This window comes from Budorcas taxicolor, chromosome 6 (assembly GCF_023091745.1).
Source record: "Budorcas taxicolor isolate Tak-1 chromosome 6, Takin1.1, whole genome shotgun sequence".
In the NCBI taxonomy this organism is placed as follows: domain Eukaryota; kingdom Metazoa; phylum Chordata; class Mammalia; order Artiodactyla; family Bovidae; genus Budorcas; species Budorcas taxicolor.
In genome coordinates, this window is record NC_068915.1 from 50809466 (window position 1) to 50834142 (window position 24677).

The window sequence follows — 24677 nt, forward strand, 5'->3', positions numbered from 1 at the left end:
CTCTGGAGGAGGAAATGGCAACCCACTCCAATATTCTTGCCTGGGAAATTCAGTGGACAGAGGAGCCTATCAGGCTACAATCCATGGGGTTGCAAAGAGTCAGACATACCTGAGTGACTGAGGATGTGAATTATTCCATATTTAGACAAAAAGATGTCTCTGGGCTATTACAACTTGTGCAAATTGCATCCTTTTTTTCCATGTCCGAGTGCTGCAAGGGGGAAAAAAAGGACATTTTCAACCAAAGTCAATTTAAGTTGAATAGAATGTTGATTTAAGACAAATTTGAGAAGAGGAAGCAATATATATGACTTAGCAGGCTATTTATTTTTAATATAACAGAAAAGCACAAGAAAGGAAGGAAAAGTGAACATACCAATAGCTATGGATAGTTTTCTTCAGTGTAGAGGAACAAACAAGAAGGACTATCATGTAAATGATAACTTAAAAATTCAAGACTAATTAATTAAAGAGTAACTCATTTATTTAGTGCTGATATACTAGGTTTGCACTAAACAGCATTGTAATATTCTGTGGATGCTTAGCTATTTAAGATATTTTATTTCTACAGACTTCTTATGTCCCTATATCTCTTGAGGTACAGTCAGGAAAATATGATTAATAGTTGAGAAATTGTAGTTGTTATTAGTTTTCCGTATTGAGAAAAACATTCCCAAACTCCAAATAGGAACCACACTGAACATTTTAGAACAATTACCAGGGAGGAGGTAAGACATATCACACACCAAAGTTATTTATTTTCAGTTACTTAAAACTTTTTATCATTTGAAATAGTCAAATCTAGCATGATGACAGTGGCTTGGTGATCCTCTGTAGTTCCAATTTGTAGCAAAAGAAATGTGGATCTCTTCACTTATCCACAAGATAGCTGGTTTAATCGTCTTTCCCAGCAGGAAAAAATTTATAGTGTTTCTTCTTGGTTGGTAGTGTGTATGTGTGTGTGTATGTGTGCGCTCAGTTGCTGAGTCATGTCCGACTCTTTGCAACACCATGAACTATATAGCCCTCCAGGAATTTTCTGTTCATAGAATTTTCAACAGGGAAGAATACCGGAGCGGATTGCCATTTCCTCTTTCAGGTGATCGAACGGTGTCTCTTGCATTGGTAGGCAGATTCAATGGCAACCCACTCCAGTATTCCTGCCTGGAGAATTCCATGGATAGAGGAACCTGGAAGGCTACAGTCTGTGGGGTCACAAAGAGTTGGGCATGACTGAGCGACTAACACACACAGGGTTAAATATTCAACATCATCATTATTACATCTGAATCACTATTTACCCAGAAGTTTTTTAATGCAAAGGAGAGTCAGGTCTGATGCTAACTATTTTGGAATATTTAGCCCTAACTATCTGGACACACAATAAGCACAAGCATGTCTTATTTTACTAGTTTCCCATATTCATGAATAATGTATAACTAGTCATACTTCTCAGATCATCCTCATTCTGAATCCTCAACCTGACTGCAATTCTTAAATGCATTTAATCATGCCAAATCCCTGTGTGTTCTTTGGAAGCCATATAGGCATATCATGAGCAGATAATTAGTCCTTATTTTGACTGGACAACATTTTAAATAGTTAAATGACATTTCTTAATACAGCCTAAAGGAGAAATGAATCCCTTAAGTCACTGCTAGCTTTTATTCAGAGAGGCAAGTTCTCCTTGACAGTTACTTTAAAAGACAAGTCGTCTCAAGATATCTGTTTTCCCTTTTAAATTCTCTTGCTTTTGCACTTAAGCTCTGCATTATTTAGGCTAGTTAACATGCAGAACAGAAAGCTGTTTCTTAAACTTTTCCCCCTCTTTTGAAGATAATTTAATTCACATTAACTGAGATTCTGCACCTTTTATACTTTCTGATCTGTTTAAAGATTCTTTAAACTCTTCTTTTTTTCTTTTAAGTGCTGATACACTTGTAAAGTCCACCCAAGTAATAATTTAAAGATTATATTGTGTTAAAGGCACATAATCTCTTTAACTTTCTCAATTTTACCATATTTTCATGGCCTCATATTTTTTTAAAGCAGCAAATTAGAATTTAAGCAATAAAAATGTGATTTTAAAGTGAGAAAAATAATAATTATGTAAAAATTGTTTCTTTGGGAGAAATGAGAGATTATACCTAGTTAAGTAGATGACAGAGTACTAATTATTATTTACAGCCTTTAATATTGTATTCTTGCAAGTAACAATAGATTGTTTCAATTAACATTTAAAAGCTGGTAATTATAAAATATAATGCTACTTGTCAGAAAAATCGCTAACTTATGTACACATACTCTTTGAAATTACTCTGTATTTCTTCTTCTCAGTTTCCAGTAATATGCATTTTTGACATTTATTGATTTAAATAATTTAAAAAGAAACTTGAATGATGTCTTTTTTCACAAACTATTTTGGGGCTTTATTTAAAAGATATCTTTTGGCACTCTAACTGATAATGCAAAAACATGAATTTTAATCTTTTATGTGTGAAAGAGGGCTTCCTAGGCGGTACTATTGGTAAAGAACCTGCTTGCCTGTGCAGAAGACACAAGAGATTAGGGTTTGGTCCCTGGGTCAGGAAGATCCTCTGGATGTGGGCATGGCAAAACACTCCAGTATTCTTGCCTGGAGAATCCCATGGACAGAGGATCCTTAGGCTCCAGTCTATAGGGTTATACAGAGTTAGACATGGCTGAAGTAACTTAGCGCACATATGTGAAATATTTTATATATTTCTGTATAATTAATTGGTAAATATTCTAAAAATGTAAACTTTTGACATCTTTAATTATACCAAGAAAAGAGGACATTTATAAAAATATATATTTTTTGATAATTTGGAGTCAGTATTTTCCCATATAAATATATGTGTGGAAAAGGCACATAGAAGTTAGAACAACAGTAATGATAGCAGTAGAAAAATATACAGTGTGTTTCTATATGTAGATCCTTATGCAAAGCACTCAACATGTTTGTCTCATTTAATCCTCAGAACAACCCATGAGATAGATGCCCTTAAGTAACTTGCCTGGGGTTACTCTGCTGATAAGTGGCAGAATGTGAACTCAATCAGACTTCCTTTGCTTAGATCCCACGGTGTTAATCACACTGATTCATTGATTCCCACTAGTGTAGGAATGAAAGTAAAGATTTTCACACAGTGAAAGTAAAAGTTTGCACTGTGCATGGTTCCTTGGTTTGGGATTCAAGATACTGTTACGAAAAAGTGTGACGTGCAAGTGTACTTGCACGTTAAGTATACTTGAAGGCACCACTTTTACCTCATTCTCTTTTAATATACATACATTTTCCTCATCTCTACAGGTTAAATCTCAGCCTCATGGATTGCACCTATATATTCTCAAGTCATCTAAAAATATGTATGTCAATTACCTGATTAATACAGGGTTAAATAAGTATGGCTCAAATATCTCTTTGTGTTCATTTTCTCTTAAGAAATCAGTACAGTCAGGTTTTCTTTCCAAATTTACCCAACCCAATTGTGATTATTTTGTCCTACATAATCTCTTTGATGCTTTGTTTGCTAGAAATAACCATCATACTTCTTTCTTCTATTCTTAAAGCATTTATTTCCATTTCTCACATTTACCTCACCAAGGAGTGGCTTGGCATCTCCCATTCTCAGAAGTTCAGCCCAGCACACTATGGTTTCCAAACTTGGCTTTTCTGTCTCTGGGATGACAGTGATCCCAAACCTCATAATTGAGGTGTCTTTTTACCATGTAGAACTACAAATAGACCAATATTGTGAAGATGCAACCTTTTCTTAGCTTAATATGGCTTTAATAATAGGAGAAGTTTGAGGCTTTTTACCAACATAGTAATTTAGACTCCTTATTTTGACTTAGATACAAAATTCTTCATCCTTTCAGAGACCAACTGAGGGATAGCTGTGGGAGAAAGAGCCAAGAAAAACAGTCACTTCCCAATATCATTTTGGTCCTGGAATCTCTATGCACATGCTTCTTGAGTTTTCACCTTTCTGTCTGTCCAAACTAAAAATGTTCCCTTATTTCAAGCTAAGTCTATTGAGATTCTTAGTATACCTGAAGATACTGTTTTTCCAGCTTTCTTCTCCTATGGGAGAAGAAAGGAAAATGCTTTTCTGCTTTAATTCAGCTTAGAGATAGATAATTCTTTTCAAGCTTATGACACGAGTTTACAGTATGTTAATGTGTTATTAATTGAAAGGGAGTATGTATAACAGTTAACAGCACAACATTAAAGTCAGAATGTCTGTGTTTGCAACCTCATTCTTTCACTCTCTAGATGCAAACTTGTGAAAAACTCATTTAACTTCTTTATGCCTTACTTTCCTCATCTGTAAAATGGGGTCAATATACAGCCTGTCTACAAGATTGCTGTGAGAATTGAATAAACTACTATATGTTTTAGAATAGTGTCTGATATATCAATGTTTCCTGAGTGAATGAAAATACTATTTCGGGTTCAGTTCAGTTCAGTTCAGTGGCTCAGTCGTGTCCAACATTTAGCGTCCGCATGAATCACAGCACGCCAGGCCTCCCTGTCCATCACCAACTCCCGGAGTTCACTCAAACTCACATCCATTGAGTCAGTGATGCCATCCAGCTGTCTCATCCTCTGTCATCCCCTTCTCTTCCTGCCCCCAATCCCTCCCAGCATCAGAGTCTTTTCCAATGAGTCAACTCTTTGCATGAGGTGGCCAAAGCACTGGAGTTTCAGCTTCAGCATCATTCCTTCCAAAGAAATCCCAGGGCTGATCTTCAGAATGAACTGGTTGGATCTCCTTGCAGTCCAAGGGACTCTCAAGAGTCTTTTCCAACACCACAGTCCAAAAGCATCAATTCTTCAGTGCTCAGCTTTCTTCACAGTCCAATTCTCACATCCGTACATGACCAATGGAAAAACCATAGCCTTGACTAGATGGACCTTTGTTGGCAAAGTAATGTCTCTGCTTTTCAATATGCTGTCTAGATTGGTCATAACTTTCCTTCCAAAGAGTAAATGTCTTTTAATTTCATGTCTGCAGTCACCATCTGCAGTGATTTTGGAGCCCCCCAAAATAAAGTCTGACACTGTTTCTACTGTTTCCCCATCTATTTCCCATGAAGTGATGGGACCAAATGCCATGATCTTCGTTTTCTGAATGTTGAGCTTTGAGCCATTTTTCACTCTCCTCCTTCACTTTCATCAAGAGGCTTTTTAGTTCCTCTTCACTTTCTGCCATAAGGGTGGTGTCATCTGCATATCTGAGGTTATTGATATTTCTCCTGGCAATCTTGATTCCAGCTGGTGCTTCTTCCAACCCAGTGTTTCTCATGATGTACTCTGCATATAAGTTAAATAAGCAGGGTGACAATATACAGCCTTGACATATTCCTTTTCCTATTTGGAACCAGTCTGTTGTTCCATGTCCAGTTCTAACTGTTGCTTCCTGACCTGCATATAGGTTTCTCAAGAGGCAGGTTAAGTGGTCTGGTATTCCCATCTCTTGAAGAATTTTCCACAGTTTATTGTGATCCACACAGTCAAAGGCTGTGGCATAGTCAATAAAGCAGAAATAGATGTTTTTCTGGAACTCTCTTGCTTTTGCGATGATCCAGCAGATGTTGGCAATTTAATCTCTGGTTCCTCTGCCTTTTCTAAAACCAGCTTAAACATCAGGAAGTTCATGGTTCACGTATTGCTGAAGCCTGGCTTGGAGAATTTTGAGCATTACTTTACTAGCGTGTGAGATGAGTGCAATTGTGCGGTAGTTTGAGTATTCTTTGGCATTGCTTTTCTCTGTGATTGGAATGAAAACTGACCTTTTCCAGTCCTGTGGCCACTGCTGAGTTTTCCAAATTTGCTGGCGTATTGAGTGCAGCACTTTCACAGCATCATCTTTCAGGATTTGAAATAGCTCAACTGGAATTCCATCACCTCCACTAGCTTTGCTCATAGTGATGCTTTCTAAGGCCCATTTGACTTCACATTCCAGGATGTCTGGCTCTAGGTGAGTGATGTTACAATAATAGTGGTATTTACCTTCCCTGAGCCTGAAACCTTCATGCCAGCTTTGTGAAGGAAAGTTCATCTGTTATTTTCTCTGCATAGTGGAAATTCCTCTGAGTTCCCCTGTCCTGCCATAACAAGTCCTGATTCCACTAGTCCTTGGCTTATTTGCAGAGACAGAATATTGACAAATTAGCAACATTCTCACCAAATGATTCACTGAAGTACTTACAGGGTACAATCCAATGATTAATATAGTACACATAAATTTTAATTATGTCTTTTAAAGGAAATTCCCAAAGCATATGTCTTAGTGATGATTTTCATTGTAATATTTGTAGTTTTATCCTTTTTTTCCCCTTAGGTTTTTTTTTTTTTTGGTATAGGATTCACACATTTGAATTGTACAAGACTCAGGGCAAAACACAAAGCTTGCTAAAGTTAATTCCATTCAACCTGTCTTTTTTGCCCAAGAGCCAGTGAAGCTAATTCATTGAACACATGGAAAAATTTGTTTACACCATGAAACCTCTTTTCCTATGAGATGCCCACTACTGGCAAATTCCAAACTGAAAACATTGGCAGAAAAAAAAAAAAAAAAAACCTTAAATAAAAAGTATGCTTGGCAGATGGTAGAGATAAATAGTTGATCATCACTGTCTGCTAATCTCACTGTACTCTACATTGTTGCATTACCATAATTTTGCAACAATTATCTGTGAAATTATGTTGACTGTTAAGCTCTGATTCATGCATTTCTCATGTCATCTGCAGAAGAGATGACATTCTAATTGCAGTCCTGAATTTTTTTTCACTCTGAGTTTGTTAAGCACAGACACATTTTACTTAAAAAAAAAAGAAACCTAAATGTATGTAATTTGACATTGTGACAGATTAATACTTAGGCATTAGACCAGTGGCACAATTAGACAACTTAAATGTGTCCTACATCTTAATGTCTACATGACTTTTAAGAAGTCACATTAAGTCCTCCTTTTTTTTAAAGGGTCTGTTGCCATTTTGCTGATTGAAATAAAGTCTATCAGAGGATTTAACTGGATTATGAGAAGGCTCATCACAATTACATATAATTCTAGGAAATTGGAATCTAGGGAATTAACTGTAAATTCAGAATGTCTCTAAATAAGAAACTGTATTTACAGTAGACTTCCTAAAGTGATTATTGAGGATGTGACTAACTCATTCTTTAAGTTATCTGAATTCCTTTTTAATAAGGATAGCACTGTAGTCTCTAAAGTACAATTTGAAATGACAGCTAAAAGTACAATTTAAAATTAACTTGACATTGTGTGCATATTAAAGTTACATTTTGTGTTAGATATCACAGAACATATAACTTCCTCAGAAATAGCCAGAAATATACTGATTTCCATGTGGTATTATTTAAATTGTGGATTCAATGTGGCCCAGAAAAAAATGTCTACTTTATATGGGGACCAAGTACATATATATAAATATACATACCCTTACTGAAAAATCTACAATTAAATATTTGCAAAATAATGTGAACATAGTATGAACCAGTTTTAATCTCATAAGTAGCTTCAGCCACCAACCAGGTGATCTTGATTCTATGTTTGAAAAATACTGATCTAAACTGTCCATGATCCTACTCACTTAACATGTACCCATAAGGTCGCTATGAAAAGGCAAATAAAATGTGTTGAACTGAAATAGGTTGGCAAACTGCCTACAATAGTTCCTATTAAAATACACCCACATTACAAGAATGAGAGAAGACAGCTTTCTTCTTTTCATTTTCCATTACATAGAATACCTCTCCTTCATGCTTTGAAATTTCTCTTCTATGATACAAGCTGTGTATAAGCCAAAATAAGTTTCATTTCCCAAGTTTATTATTGAAAGATTCTTATAACTGCCAACCAGAGGTCTTGAAAACATTAAAGTAACTATAAAATAGCTACCACTTGTGAGCAAAGAAGCTTAACAAATTAGTTCATATGTGTAGTCTTGTGACTACTAAGTATAGGCTTTTCTCATTAGACTTTACTTTGTACCCACTACTGCTTTTAGTGACCCCACTAGCCTGCCTCAAGCTGAGGACTGCATTTTGTTCCGTAAAACATATCCATGGGCTATTTCAATCAATTGCATTGTTCTACTGGAAAATAAATCTTAGCTAGAGAAATTATAGGACAGGCTGTGAAAGGGGGTAAGGAGAGTGAGCAGGTAGAGAAGTTTATTCAGATCTGTATATAGCAAACAAACAAATAGAATCTACTTCACCTTCTATGCTTGGCCAATTGCATTGGGTTTGTAATTGGCATATGTCCTTATCTTCCTTTTACCTCCTTTTACCTGTGGCCATTGTGGAGTTAGACAGAATCATCAGAGGCGACTTGCAATCTGTTTCCCCACCGTGTTTTTCATCCATCATTCAAAAAGCACATATGGATTATATTACCAGCTTGGTCCTAGCATCCCAAGTACACAGTTTAGTAACTTGTGAAGTGAATTCTAGTCTCAGGGAGTAACGTTTTACAGGAAAAGTCACATGAATGGGTAGCAGATTTCAGTGCAATATATTAAATGCTGTGGTAAAGAAAGACATGGCTTCCCTGGTGGCTCAGTGGTAAAGATTCTGTCTGCCATTGCAGAAGTCTTGGTTTTGATTTCTGGGTTGGGAAGATCCCCTGGAAAAGGGATCTGGAAAAGGAAACAGCAACCCACTCCATATTTTCGCCTGGGAAATCCCATGGACAGAGAGAGAGAAACTTGACAGGCTATAGGCCGTGAGGTCACAAAAGAGTCGGACACAACTTAGCAACTAAACAACTACAAGGGAGAGACATATAAGGAAGACTAGAGAGGTAAAGAGAAGTCAGAATTAGACAGCCTGGTTAGGCGAAATCTCAAAGTTGACATGTTGAAACTAGATTTTGAAGGATTTGTGGGAGACAGATAACAAGCCAAGGAATAGCAGAAGAGGCAGCACATTAGTGCCATTAAGACCTGGAACAGGAAGGGACTTTCTAGATATGACAACTACAGTAGGTCTGTTGAAGTGGTAAAAGGGAACAGGTAAGAAGAGAAAGAGATCAAGGTTAAGAGTAGGCAGGATTCAGATCTTGAAGGAATTTCTATGTAGAAATACAAAGTTTGAAACTTATACTGAATTTTTTAGAAGAGAGTTTTAAACTAGGGAGAGATTTATTCTACTTATTGTTCTTAAAGGGGCTTCCCTTGTAGCTCAGTCAGTAAAGAATCTGCCTGCAATGCAGGAGACCCAGGTTTGATCCCTGGGTTGGGACAATCCCCTGGAGAAGGAAATGGCAACCCACTCCAGTACTCTTGCCTGGAAAATCTCATGGATAGAGGAGCCTGGTGGGCTGCAGTCCATGGGGTAGCAAAGAGTCGGGCACTACTGAGCGACTAACACTATTGTTCTTAAAATAATCATAAAGGTGTTCTTTATTAGAAGCTCTTCTACTAATTACTAAGAGGGAACAGGCTTAACAAAGAGAGAAATATGACACAAGTAATAAATATCAGGAAATCATAAAAGCATTATAATAATTTGACAGAGACTTCATTAAGATTGTACCTTGGTACCTGGTTCTCCTTCCTGTATGTTATGCCAAATTCTTTTTCTTTTCTCTTCTTGGGAATCCCACTACTTGAAGAGAGAAAGCCTTAATAATCCCAGAGACTGCTCTCGCTGAGGAACTAACTAGGAAGAAAATGGTATCACTCAGAAAGATGAGCTGTTAGTACTCTGCTGGACTTTGCTGATTGGTCAGATACAAATAATTTAGACAATTAGATACTAAGATATAGCCAAATTTTTAAAAGTATAAAAAAATTCCTGAGCAGAGTAAATACAACTCAAAAATCAAAGCTTTTCTACTTCAATCTCTCCAATGGATAAGTATGGGTAAAGTAAAGTAAAGTAAAGTCGCTCAGTTGTGTCTGACTCTTTGCAACCCCATGGACTGTAGCCTACCAGGCTCCTCTGTCCATGAGATTTTCCAGGCAAGAGTACTGGAGTGGGTTGCCATTTCCTTCTCTAGGGGTCTTCCCAACCCAGGGATCGAACCATGGTCTCCAGCTTTGCAGACAGACGTTTTACCATCTGAGCCACAGGGAAGCCACATAAGTATGGGTAGAAAGGACCAAATGCTTCAAGTCTACCCTGATCTTCCCCTGACCTTCCTCTAACAAGTGGTGGGAGTATGTATCTGTTGCCTATTGCAACTGTAACAAATTACTAAAAGCATGGTGCCTTGAAACAACAAAAATTGTATCCTGTTACAGTTCTGTACCTGAAAAGTCTGATGTGGATCTCTGGGGGCTAAAATCAAAGTCTCTGCAGTGCTGCCTCCCTTTCTGGAAGCTCAAGGAGACAGTCTGTTTCCTTACCTTTTTCAGTTATTAGTATGTGCTCACATCATTTGTTTTATAACCTGCCTTCTTATAATATCCCTGTTTTAAGGACAGTTTATTAGGAAACTTGATAGCTCCTGCCACCTTAATTCTCCTTTGTCCTGTCATCTAACAGGCTCACAGATTCTGGGGACTAAGATGTAGATATTTTGGGAGGGAACCATCTTTATGCCTACCATAGTAAGGTCGTGGGCGCAGGATGGCGTTTGCAGCATCACAGGGGCGTTAGAAGTGCTGCTGAATTCATGTGGCATGAAAAGGTATAATGCAAGCGTGAGAGGATCTCCAAAGCTTGCTCATCCTCCCATCACAGGCTCCAAGGGAGGATCAGCAGTGAGGCTTCACCACTCTCTGAAGAAATCGGAAGTAAATAAAGGAAAACATTTCAATGAGCAGCAAAAATCAATGAAGCAAACTGATCCAGTGTTGCTTCATTGATTTCCCCCACTTGAACTGCTCACTGAGTCTTGTTTGCTAGTCATCAGAAATCATTTCCTTTTTTTTCCCTTTGATTTACCTGCTCTAAGCTCCCAAGCTCTTCAACACTTTTTTGGTCCTAAATGTGATGGCCAATTTTAGTTTTAACTGATAAACTTATTGATGAGAGTAAGAAGCCAGCATTTTAATAGTTTTAAAACTCTCCTTATAAATGATGTTTCAGCTCCTATTAAAAGCTTTCAGAACCTCACCTCTCAAAAGTACTTCTGAACTCAAGACTTTTGTGAAACCTTCCTCAGTAAAGAACACAAAGGAGGAACTCTGTCTTTCTTCTCAGTCACAATAACTAATGGAATTCTGTGACTACTCAACTTCTTATTACAGGAGTGTTTTCAATAGATAAGCCACTGTATGATTATGATACATTTCAATAGGTAATTCCATGCAAATAACCTGAGAATGTATATTTTAAATGGTCACTTCATTACAATAATTGTATAGTTTCACAGGATCACTACACTGAAGGAGAACATGAACAGGTATTGTGACTTCTGCCGCGTATATACAATGGAATATTACTCAGCTGTAAAAAATGAAATATTGCTATCATATGTTATATGGAGAAGCAAAGATAAAATGGGCACTGCCTTTAAGACTACCATCCAAATATAATATTCTTACAGTTAATAGAAACTTTATATATTATTTTTAGATTAAATATCCATTCCAAAAGTTAATATTTATTGTAGGATATATATTTTATAATTTTATAATCAATATTGAATCATTGAAGATTTAAGGTCATTACTGGAAAGTGATTCTAAATAGATACTTTCAATTCTTTTAGAAGTACCCACTTTTCACTTTACCATAAAATTAATGTGCAGTGGCTAACACATTTTATTAATTAAAAAACTCATCTGGATCATTATTGTTTTGTATATAATTCCTGCATGACAAGAATTCATTAATTCATCTCCCTTCTCATGGTAAGTGAAGATCCAGCTGCTCGCGATTCAAGACACTGGTGCAAATATTGGATGTAGGTTCTAGCAAAGAAAATACATAATACATTTCAAGTTGATCAGCAACTTGATCAGCAACCAGTAAAATCTACCCACAAGTATTAATCTGCTATCAACACAAAGCTTTATAAATTATTGAGGGGTTTTAGATAGAGGCATTTAAATGACTTACCTGCAATATTAACATAACCAAACCTAAATTGTTTTCTTCACTTCTATACATGTGTTGCAGAATTTGTTCTTTGTTTGTTTTAAATCTTTCTGTCACTGAAGGCCAATTTATCTTCCCCATGTAAAATTTTCAAGGATAGATTATTATTTGTTAAATATTTCTTAATCATTGATTTAAACTCAAAGAAAAAATGTATAAATGTAAAAATTCCATCCATCAAGATGCTGCAGCCCTAACTGGTATTATGAACTCCACTCAAATTCTTATGCAAATTTTATGGGCACACATCTGAGTTTACGGAGGGAGGCAATGCTTCTACTTTTCATTAGATTACTAGTCTATGACACCCAAAGCAAATAATTTCTAACTTAAAGAAACCCAAGTGACTAGGAAAAAAAATCATGAAAACTTTGACTGTTGCAGTGGAAAAAGCAAACATGAATGGCCTAAATGACTAGAATTCCATCTATTTTCAGTGGGATAATCAATTTTTAACTTGTGTAATAAATATCCTCAATCTTTTTGGGGTTTTATAAACTCTTCTGATCAATATTAGAGCATCTCCGCATTTTTCAGCACTTCCTTCCTTTATTTTCACGCTCTTCCCTTAATATTCCCTTAACCTCCACTACCTCACCTCAAATTTTGCGTTTGTGAAGAGTGAAATCAAAGTGAAACCCCATCTTTGAAGTGCATAAATAGATCACTCTCCAGCAGTCACCATACATTTTTTTGCTGTAGTGCAGTTTTCATGTGCCAACCAGCAGAATCATGTTTGAGTTGATTCAGCAGGACTGCTTGAATCTGGCCTGCAGTCTCCACTGTATATGATAATACCACATTCAGAATGACATTGGTCTAAGCCTCAGGGCAGTAAAAGCTTCTTGAGATACATTCAATTGCTATTTAACTGAGTTTAGCCTAAGGTCCAGAGAAAAGTTGCTGATGCTTTCAAACATGTTTAAACATTTAATATTGTCTTGGCATGCCAGCCTGAACTAACCCTAACCTTAACCCTAAGGTCCAGAGAAAAGTTGCTGATGCTTTCAAACATGTTTGTGAAAAATATGTGTACGTGAAAAATCTACACTCTTAGGTGAAAAATCCAGTAAAATCCTGTAATCACGGGACCAAAATTTCCAGATTTTTATGGGAACCCTTTGCTTGAATTTCAAATTAAATGTACTTACATCTTTGAAAATGTTTATTCTTTCTATAATATTAGTCAGTTTTTTGCCTGTGATCAGAAGACATAAAAGTAGAATATATTGTTTCTATATGTCAGGCGTTTTTTTTTTTTTTTTTTTTTTTTTATCACAGATGATACAGTATATCCATGAGCATAACCTCAGAGATCTGTTGCTGCATCAAGGAATTCTCCTCACCCTCTAAACAAACAAAAACAAACATAACTTAGGAGCTTCAAACAACAAAGAGTGATTGCATTCCATGTTTTTGTGGTTTGACTATTGATTCTTCTGCAAGTTTTGTCTGGATCACTCATGAGGCTGCCATCATCTGGGGGTTTGGCTGGGGGTAGGCTCTGCTGGACCAACTGAAATAGCTGAGTCTCTCTCTCTCTCTCAAAAAGTCTTTCCTCTTCAAAAAAGCTAGATCATGCTTTCTGTCAGGATGGAGATGACAGTCTTCCAAGGTCAAAAGCAGAAGTTGCGAGAACTCTTGAGACCTATCCTGAAAATTGTGCAGTGTCTCTCTAGTTGTCAAAGCTAGCCCAGCTTCAAGGGCTGCAGAAATAGCATCTTGACAGAAGTAGTGATATCACACTCCAAAGGGCTGTGTATAGGAAGATGAGAGGAATTTCTGGCCTTATTTTGTGACTTAAAACAAGCTTATGCATACATCATTAAATCCACAAAACTTGAATGCTTTTGTTTCATTAATTTTGATCTCTGAAAGGTGCACTGAAGGTGAGGTATTTTCCCTGCTTTTTGTTGTTTTTGCTAGATTTTCAAACTCTTAGTCTGAGGTTAGCTTATTAGTAATTTTTAACATGTTAAAATGGAGCTCTGCTACTGCTACTGCTAAGTCACTTCAGTCGTGTCTGACTCTGTGCGACCCCATAGACGGCAGCCCACCAGGCTCCCCCGTCCCTGGGATTCTCCAGGCAAGAACACTGGAGTGGGTTGCCATTTCCTTCTCCAATGCATGAAAGTGAAAAGTCAAAGTGAAGTCGCTCAGTCGTGTCCGACCCTCAGCGACCCCATGGACTGCAGCCTACCAGGCTCCTCCATCCATGGGATTTTCCAGGCAAGAGTACTGGAGTGGGGTGCCATTGCCTTCTCCTTTTTCACGTTGTGGTCCATGCAGGCAAAGCAAAATAACAACCCAGGATCGCAGAGGCAAGTCTCTTTCAAATGAAAATGAGCAATTGTGGGGTTGATCTGTTTATGTTGTAAAGATAACTGCAACTAACAGAGAATTTGCTGTTCAGTTTTGAGCAACTATGACATACCCTGAATAAATCTCCAGCCAAGTCTTAATAAAGAAGTGTTAAGGGGAATATCTGATATGGAGTAACCCGTGACCACTGTACTTTCCTCAGTGGGTGTTAGCTCCGGTATATTGCAGACTCTATCAGCATAAATCCATGAGTCCTACTGAAAAAATAAGTCCAAATACATGTCCTTTTGATTGATGATTGCTACTAGATCCACAGTAAGTTATCTGAAACCCTTGAGAACAGACATATCTTAAAAATAGGAATCATTTATACACTAGAAAAGATAATATCATGCATCTATATTATTTGGAGGGCTTCCTTGGTAACACAGCTGGTAAAGTATCCATCTGCAATGCAGGAGACCCTGGTTCAATCCCTAGGTTGGGAAGATCCCTTGGAGGAAGGCATGGCAATCCACTCAAGTATTCTTGCCTGGAGAATTCCAAGGACAGAGGAGCCTGGAGGGCTACAATCCATGGGGTCACAAAAAGTTGGACATAACTGAACTAACTTTCACTTTCCTATTATTTTGAAGATCTAAGAGTCTGAGATAGTGCCTTTAATTAAACACTATTTTTCCTTCAAAACACGTATTCACACTATGTGAGATAAATAAAGATGAAAAATAACATTGTATTAAAAGTCAGGTTTATTGTAAATATATGGGGAATAAAAGCTTTTGGTTTTCAAAGCTATTTTGAGAACTGAATTGTGGATAATAGATTGTGCACTTGAAATATCTAATATTTATTGAGGGCCCATTGTATGTCAAAAATTCTATTAAGTTTACCTGTGTTAATACATTTAATATTCATAATTATCTTAAGTGAATTCATTCTTATGTCTTTTATAAAGATTAGGAAATTTACATGAACCAAGTAACTTGTTTAAAGTTACATATGTACTAAATGACAAAGTTAGGATTTGAATTCAGGGATCCTCATTGTGGTGCCCATTCCCTTAACACCCATTTCATTCAGGGAAGACTGCAGAGAAAGAAAAAAAATCTATATTTTTACATCTCTCCAGGGGCTATGACCTACTATTTACCAAAAATATATACAGCATCAGACATCATATTATAAACTTAATATACATTGACTCATTTATCCCCATAAAAATGGTGGAATAGGTATTATTACTTTACAAATGAGGAACTTGAGGCTCAGGGAAATTATATCCAAAGTCACACAGCTTACACATGATGGACACAGAATGACACTGAAAACAGCCTCCTGTTTTTTTCACGAGTTCCGTTGTCCCTTGAAGGAAGCACTCAAGAAAGGTATAGATGAGACTGAAGTAGGGCTGGTTGGATAGATGACACTTATCTCTTCTTATAATTCAATAGTAGCAAGTGATTTCATGATAGATTAGAACACAGTATAGAAATTTAAACCACCTAGTAGTAGATCTGGGTGACACTTGCATAAGTACACCACATTTCCCCTTCTTACAGAAACTTCTGAAATATTCAGAAGATCATCTACTGCTTGCCTGAGGCAATGATTTCTACCTTTTCCATAATCTCTTAACATGCTCACCTTTCTAACCTTCCTAAATGCCCCAAACAGACAAAAGGCAAGGATCTTTTGTTGAGTGTACATGCTAAGTTGCTTCAGTCGTGGCTGACTAACCCTATGGACTATAGCCCGCCAGACTCCCATGGGATTCTCCAGGCAAGAATACTGGAGTGGGTTGCCATGCCCTCCTCCAGGGCAATCTTCCTGATCCAAGGATAGAACCCTCATCTCTTATGTCCCCTGCACTGGCAGATGGGTTCTTTACCATTAACACTACTTGGGAAGTCCTGATCTTGAGATCATTTATATAAAAAGCCAAGTCTAACTCAGTATGCACATTTTTGATTTCATAACCTCATTCCTAAACTTCACTGACTATAATAATAATGTTCCAATAAAAGATTTATGTAGTTATTTGTTCCCAGATCTATTATATAAGGCAAGACAGCTTTTTTAAAATAAAGTACTTAATTGAATCATTGTAATAAAAATGATACTTTCATTTGAATTAAATAAAATAAAGTTAATATTAAAATATTAGTTGGAAAATAACAAAATTTATCTGCCTCTTTTGCTGTTGTTCATCTTTTTGTAAAACCTGTGCATGGTCCACCAAATTCCACCAGAATCAGGTATGTCTCTAGAAAAGGAAGTCTTCAGATAACAGGAAGTCAGGACATGGAACAGAAAAATAAATTCTTGAAAAAGGAAAATGTGCCTGTGTGTCTTTTAGGAAATGGAAACATCTTTATATGTTCAGCCCCAAGACAAGGGCCTGGAATAGGAGTGGGTGATCAGGATTCTGGCAAAATGCATAACTGCGTCTATCCAAATCTTTACTGGTACAAAGTTGTCTTTAAAAGCCTTAACAATTCCACTGCTCTCCTGTAATACTGATTCCTCTAAAAGTTTCTGAATTGCATAGGGCAGCTTCTGGAAACATTAAAGGCCTCCTTAAATCTGGACTTTCCTTTGAATTTCTAATGATGCTACATATTATCTGTCACTTCTTGCTGAGGTCATTGTGTAGCAATATCTTCTCACCACCTACTCATCTGCCCTGCCTAGTAAGATGAAGTACATTTCTTTGTAGTTAAAGAACTTGATTTCTTAAATTAGTTATAATTTCCTTCACATTAGGAAATGTATAGTCTTTAAAAAGGTTAAATTATTTTTAAAGTATTTTTAAAATTTTTGTCTTCATGACATCTCTTTCCTGTGATGCTCAGATTTTTTTTTATCTTTCTTAGGAGACTGTAACTTTTTCTTATGGCTATAAGTAGCAGTAATTGACCTCTAAATAACTCTGCTGTTACATTTTAAGAAGGAGCAATACGGTGTTATGGGAAACACTAATGTGAAAGTCAAAACACTTGCTCTTTGGCTTCAGCTCTCCCATAATCTGATCCCCTCACTACTTCCATCCTCCTTGCTGTTGGGTTGAGGTGATAAGTAAGAGGGAAGAAGTTCAGGGAATTTTTCTATGTGTTATACATTGTTTGATATTATGATAGCTGAAAACTGTACTTTTGAAGGGATAATTTAGTTGATGTCTAAGAACAGATTTTAATTTTCCAAAGTTATTATATGTAATGTTTCTAGTAAACAGCATAGCTAGCTGCAAGTGGAAAACTCTGCAAATGATGCTAAAGCAACAAGACCTAATGAATATCAGTTCGACTTTCAGTCATCTCAAAATTTAATATGATTAAGGACATGTGAAGGGGGGACCTCTAAGGAACTCACTTACTTATGGAAAATGCTGCTAGAGAATACCATATTTCAGTACAGAATATTTTGCTGTTTTAATTACTCAGTACCATGTAAAAAGAGTCATGATTAACTATTTTCCATCTTCACTCAGGTCAAAATGAAAGGGAAGAGTGCTAAACTGAAGTGTGCAATAACGTTCTTAGATATAATAAAACACCTCCTTCAGTGAAAGACTAAGGAGGATTACTATTTATGGAAGATCTGCCTCTAAAATCCCACAAAAAGAGGACATTTTAGGAGTACATCTTTTAAGAAAAGGGGAAAAAAAGTGTGTTTAGTAATTCTGTAAGACCCTATATAACTCCTGTCTTTTAAAAATATGTATAATATCTACTTGCATAAATAAAATAAGGAAATACAGAAAAAATACTATTCTACTCATGCCTTCCCTTAATAAATTACATCATCATATAAACTGCATTTGTTAATCATTGGCGTTTCTTTTGAGGATTTGAGTCATCAAGATTAGAAGTTTTGATTGCTTGTGATGAATCTCTTATAGCCTTTCTTGATTATTTTCTAAATTTGATGACAAACACTGCAACATGTCTCAGCCAATTAGGCTTGTCAAACTTCCACTGTGGTCCCCAATCAAGTGTTTGACTTTGGAAATGACAGGAGATCCTTATTAAAAGTCATCCTTCTGGGATAAAGATGTGGCAGCCCACATGTGGCTTATGGCACAGAAGATAAGCTGCCCTTCCTTAAAAGCAAAAAGAGGAAATCAATTTTAGCAGGAGATAACCTGGACTATGAAGTAAAGACTGATGGGAATGAACTGAAGAGCATCTCATTTCTAGTTGAGTGGAAATTGAGTTAATTTAAATGAATATAATTTTTTATGAGCTACAGGGAGTTCAAGGTACACAAATTAAGTATAACAGGCAGGAAGAGGTGTTAGACTGTTAAGATATTTTTGTGAGCTATCTCTAAGTGCATCTCCAACAAAGGATACACTAGGTGCTATGAATTTCAGACTGCAAACACAAATTAATCCCCAAAAGCAGCAACCTGTGTAAGTCATTGTCTAAGTAAATCGTCATACTTAAGTAAATGCAGAGATGTTTAGAGACAATTCTCTATCATCTCTGCAGGTAATGACAAACACATTTATAAAGACCTTTTCCTACTTCAGTAGCTAAATTTCTGATTACTATCTTGTGTCCTTGGTAGGCACTCTCATAGGAGAAAAAGAAAAACTTGAACCTATTAAGGCAGTGAAGAAGAAAAGGAATGTTTAGAGTAAAAAGTAAATCTGATCTCACACTTTGCATCTTTATAAGATTTCTTTCCTGTTCAAAGCATTTAGGTCAGCTTCAAATAAAGTATCCCAAGACAGGAAATATTCCAAATAACTCAGTTTGCTCATTTAAACTAACCAGATTACAAAAACCATTAAAAAAATTTGTCAAAACTTTGATTTTTTAAAAATGCATCTAAAATTTGTGTTTGAGAGACACAGAGGGAGTTTAGCACATACACAAAAATAGGAATGTGCTTTTTCTTTTGATGATAAAATTAATAGGATCTGTCTACTTAAAATCAAAGAGCAGGATTTGCAACTGCAATAAATAATTATCTTTGCATTTTGCCTTTGGAAAAGAGAAAAGCAATTCTGGATTTCCTGTGAAGAACAATGGCATTTTCTTGCTGAACTTTGAGCACATAGCATAAAAATCTCAGGTCACAGTGGTTCAAAAATATTAAGCTGACAAATATCAATATTTCAGTTAGCCACTCATTACTAAAGTGAAAAAAATGACATGCAAGATTGGACTGACTTGATTTAAGAGTTTCAATGATGTGAAACTTGTAAAATAACCTAATCCAAATGATAACCAAATGAGAATATCATTTTATACTACAGGAATTGATGTGTGGAGGCAAAAGCAGTAGCTTTAAATATATTGGGAATAAGTTAAATAACCCCCTCTTTTATTTTAAACCAGTGCATATGCAAATGTTACGGAATTCCTTTGTTGTGAATATATTTGCAGAGGTTAAAATTTGTCAGTCTTTTAAGTCCCAAGCCTTGTAATAAAATGATACCGAACAATATACATTGGAGCACAGTCATATTATGTTCTTTTGTTTGGCAGTAAAAGAAACTATCAAATATATTAAATATAACCCTAGAGGTTGTTTTCTTAGAATCTGTTGAGGTGAAGCAGGTTTTTCTCTCTCTCACTCTCTTTCTCAAACAAAAACAAATCTGTTTAAAAACTTTGTAATAGTAAGAAAATATATAACGATTCTCCAAAGACAGACACATACAATGATATAACAGCTTTATAGAAATAGAAGATATTTCCCACAGCATTAGGCAACAGACTTTAATTAGGAAAACGTGTCATTTCATCAAGAGAGTTTGATTCAGTTTACCCAGTACATTGCCTTTCACATAGTATTTCCATTCAGCAAACACACTGACAGGTATATTTCTATGTGAACACTCAAGGGACTATCCTACAGCACATTAACAAGGTCATTAACAAGGTGGGAGGTGGGGTGGGGTGTGGGCTTGGGTTGGGTAAGTGCTGATTATACTAGTATGCTCACACTTGAAACCCACTGGTACTTTGTTTTTTGTTTTTACTTTTTAACCGCACAATGTGCTGTCAGTTTAGGTTCTACTTCTGAGTCACCCTGATGTTTTATAATATATTTTAAATATAAGGTTTTGCATATTTGCATTATATGAATAATGTATAAACAGGAAGCAAAGCAATTCAATTGGCAAAAGTACATGATTTCTGGGATAATTTATAAATACAGAAAATGATATTTTTGGATTTAATAACTTATGACTATGGAAAAATTTACTCCTGTACAAATATACTTGCATACTTTATTTCTGTGTGAGAATATGCACACGTACCTGTCCTGTAACAAATTCATATACCTGTTGTCTGTTCAACACACACTTAAATTTATCCGTTTGTCCTCTACTCTCTTTCTATAATATTTGAAGTTTTTGCAAAACCTTATTTTTAATGGATATGAAATAAAAACAGTTCTTTGGAATAATGAACTGCAGAGTGTTGAAAAAGGGGATATGGTAAAGGAAATGTATATGTAATATAATATTATACATAACTACCCCTCCCCCCACCGAGTTTCATATAGGTCGGAAAAGGCTGTTGAGAAATGACCTGCTTTAAAGGCTCCTTCTCCTCAAATTTCAGATTCAAGACCTCTTCCAGATGTAGCCCTGACTGGGAAGTGTACCCGTGAGTGTGATGAGTATGGCCATTCCGACTCCTGCTGGATGCCTGTCCGCACTTCTCCAGAGAGGAAGAAGAGCCAGCCCAAACTCTCCACTTTCATGCCTGTTGATGAACGAGGAAGCCAGGAAAAACTGGCTAATGGTGAGGCCGCCATCATGGGTGACCGCAACAGAAACCTCCTGAACAAAAAGTTGACCTCATCCTATGAGACCTTCAGTGCGGCTAGTTTCAGCAAAAATGAGGATGCCAACACTGAGGATATTCCCCTTACAAAAACGGGGGAATACAAGCCATCTCCTGTCAATACTCTCACTAGAAGAGAAGTTTACCTGTAGGCTATACAGAAGCAACAGCAAAGTTCTTTTCATGTATGAGAAGGAGAATAAGGGGTGAAAAACCTTACAAAATGAAACCTTGTAATCAAAAAGAGGGGGCTACCAAAGAGACAAAGCTTTGCCTGCCACTTCTGCCTCCAGATCAGGCCTTTAGTGAGCGACACTGTTCAGCCTGATTGAAATGTACAATGTAGAAACCATCCTTGTTACTTGCATGTCTAACCCCCTCACTGATTCCCCAAAACCTCTTACTCTCTTCCCCGCCCCACTCCAAAAACCAGAAAAACAAACAAACAAAAAAAGATGGTTGCAAGTTTCTTTCATGGTAACAAGCCTGATTAGCAGAACACACACACTCTCATTATCCCTAAGCTGAAACATGATTTTAGTCACTTTGATTCAGTTCGAATGTCATCCGGTTGATCAGAAAAAGCAGATCAGGTGAAATGTAGTGCAGACATATGATCAGAATATGATGAATAACCATGGAAGGCAATCTTTCAAACATGAGACAGTCCCTCTAATAGTACAGTCCTTATAGAGGGGAACTCCAGAAGAAGCATTTAGGGGAAGATCATAGCTTTAACATTCTAACAAAGCCTGAAAAAATAAACAATACCCAGTCAGAGACAGCAGTCCCAAATTGGCATAGGTTGTTTTTCTCAAGTCAGGAGCATCAATGTCAGTTCCATACATTTACTGAATATTCTTAGTATACATGCTACTTTGATCACATGAATTATACTAGTTATAACTTTGAAAAACTATATATGTTTTTGGAACGGCACCACTATTATCAACTAACAGGAACAATTGTATCATTTAAAGGCCAAAGATCATAAGGCAGATCAGGGAAATCATGGAGTAAATTTGGTCTTGATGTGGAAATCCATGAAGCAACAGAAGTCACTGAACCCAGGCACACAGAGAGAACCCTCAAAAGCCAGTTTATCTTACATTTTCTCTGTACCCAGAAAGCATGAATTTTCTTTGAAAGTTCAGAAACGGAAAAGCCAGTGAGATATATGTTTGGTACTATAATAGGCAATTAGTTGAGGTTAAAGTTTAGTTTTGAAAATATTATCAGGGAAGATTCTACTTTTTAATATCATATTTATGGGTAGGTAGGAAGAGAAAGATACATTGGCATAACAGTCTTAGTTAAGTTTACTATCATCATTTGAGAATCAGGTTGTACTTACTGGTCTCATCCACATTTGAAATAACCAAGTGTATTTTTTACATGTTCAGTGTATACTTCCAAGTAACAAAAGTGCATTAATTTGGCATTCTGTGCAATATAGCACTATCTTGAGACTCACAACTTTAAAACAAGGTGACACCCCTAGTTGACTTAGTCACTAATGTGATTTTGAGCATTGTTTAACATATCTCTTTAATCCAGACTGAACGTGAAAGAAATGAGTTCTGGGCAGTGACATGGCTCATGGTATACACATCTCAGAGTTCAAAAATATGCAGTCTTTTTTTTTCCTTCAGTGTAATATAAAGAAACAGAATATGCAGATTTTAGGGTCACTTCCTCTCCAGAGGAGAATTTAATACAATGGGAAACTAAGCTGGGGCATTCAGAAAAAGTGACAATCCAGGGATAGGCTAGGGGAAAACAGGTGAAGAGAGCAAACATTCCCGTTACTGAATGTTTGTAACCTAGTTAAGGCATAGCCTTGATGGCTCTTTAGCAAACTGTAGAAACAATGTAGCTCTGGGTAGTTTCATGCTTTGCAGTATTTCTTAGACTACAAAGTGAAGCAACCTGGTACACAGGTTGTTAGTTCACTATAGGTCATCAAAATGCTGATCTTTGAAAATCATTTCTCTGTTTGGTGGGGTACTCTTTGGGGTCATTTCCTTATACTCTTTCTTAAATGGAGTTTTCATTTTGATGTTAGTTTATGTATAATAGGATGAAAGAAGATATGTAATTGAAGAAAAAAATCATTGGACTAAAATATCAATAACTGAAAATGTTTATGGTTGATTATTATTTACATTATGGAAAGATACAATTCTAGTACTTTGTTAGGAAACTGCATTGAAGCAGTTCTGCCTTGTATAATCTGTAAGTACCTATTAAGACAAAATACTTCTAAAGATACTTATGAAATGTATACATATTTTTTCTTGCACGTTACAAAGGAAATATTCAATTGCATAACACAGGTGTGAAACAGACTTTTTTAATGCATTTTTTTCTTTCATGATACACTTGAAACATTAGATAGCTCATTTCACTCTATCTTAAAACCCTTCTGTTGTCTATAAAGCTAATACGGGTCATATGGGACCTTTGGATTAATTGGATCCACATTCCCCAATGACATTTGCACCACATACAAGATAGCCATGTCATCATCATTTAACTCGTGAGCCTCTTTAGAACTAAAATGGGTGTGAAAGAATAAAATTCAGTGTACTGTAAGTATTCGCAGTATTTCTAGTAGAATTAGCTATCATAACATGTTTATTATTATAATGAGCTGGCATGGCACAGAAATCTATTTTGTGTTTGTATGACTTTTATTTTGAATAGGTTAAATCTGGTGCCACTCCATAGATAGAGTGCTTTTGAAAAAAAATCTATAAAAAGAAACAAAAAAATAATAAATGAGTGAATGCAAAATAAGCAACTGTGCCTTTTATACCTGTTGTTATGGTAAAAAAAACGGTTGTTGGGTTTGGACAATGAGGGGAAATGGGCTATTCCCAACTTTTCTGATCCTATATATTTATCCATGTTTATTTTCTGAAAATAATAAATAATATATTAAAAATTTGCCTTCTGACAAACTCAGATAGTGGACCAGTCTTAAATATCATTCATTCATAAAACAAAATTTATATAGGCTGCTTAATTTGGTCTAGAAGGCTAATGCATTTATTGTAATAGTAATATAGAAAGAGATTATCAGGGATGAAATCAGTCCATTTTGCAAGGTAAAATACTGATTTACCATTTCTATTCTTTCTTCTTTTGTTGTTATTTTTCTTTTAGCTGCTGTTTCATTTTGGTTCTGCACTATATAAACCATATTTGTTTTCTGTACCCAAGAAACTCAAGTGAACTTTGCATGCATTATACATTAGGACACATTTATAAATTGAGTAACTATATCAATTTATGTGTATTAAAACATCTTTAGCTTCAGTCTAAAATCGGAACCTCTGAGGCTCATTCTGAAACTCCAGATATCATTATGGTTTCTGACTGGCCTGCTGCCTGTGTTTCAGAAAACAAGAGAGGCACTATTTTTATGGGAAGAAAAACTA

At 36.2% G+C, this 24677-nt stretch overlaps 1 protein-coding gene across 1 annotated transcript in view; it reads left to right on the top strand.

Annotated features, from left to right (window-relative positions):
* Positions 1–21386, top strand: part of PCDH7 (protocadherin 7) — a 464614-nt gene extending 443228 nt beyond the window's left edge. Inside the window, exon 3 of the mRNA XM_052642270.1 lies at positions 21010–21386. Coding sequence (XP_052498230.1) covers positions 21010–21386 — 377 coding nt within the window. The remainder of the gene's footprint in view (positions 1–21009) is intronic.
* Positions 21387–24677: the final 3291 nt, after the last annotated feature.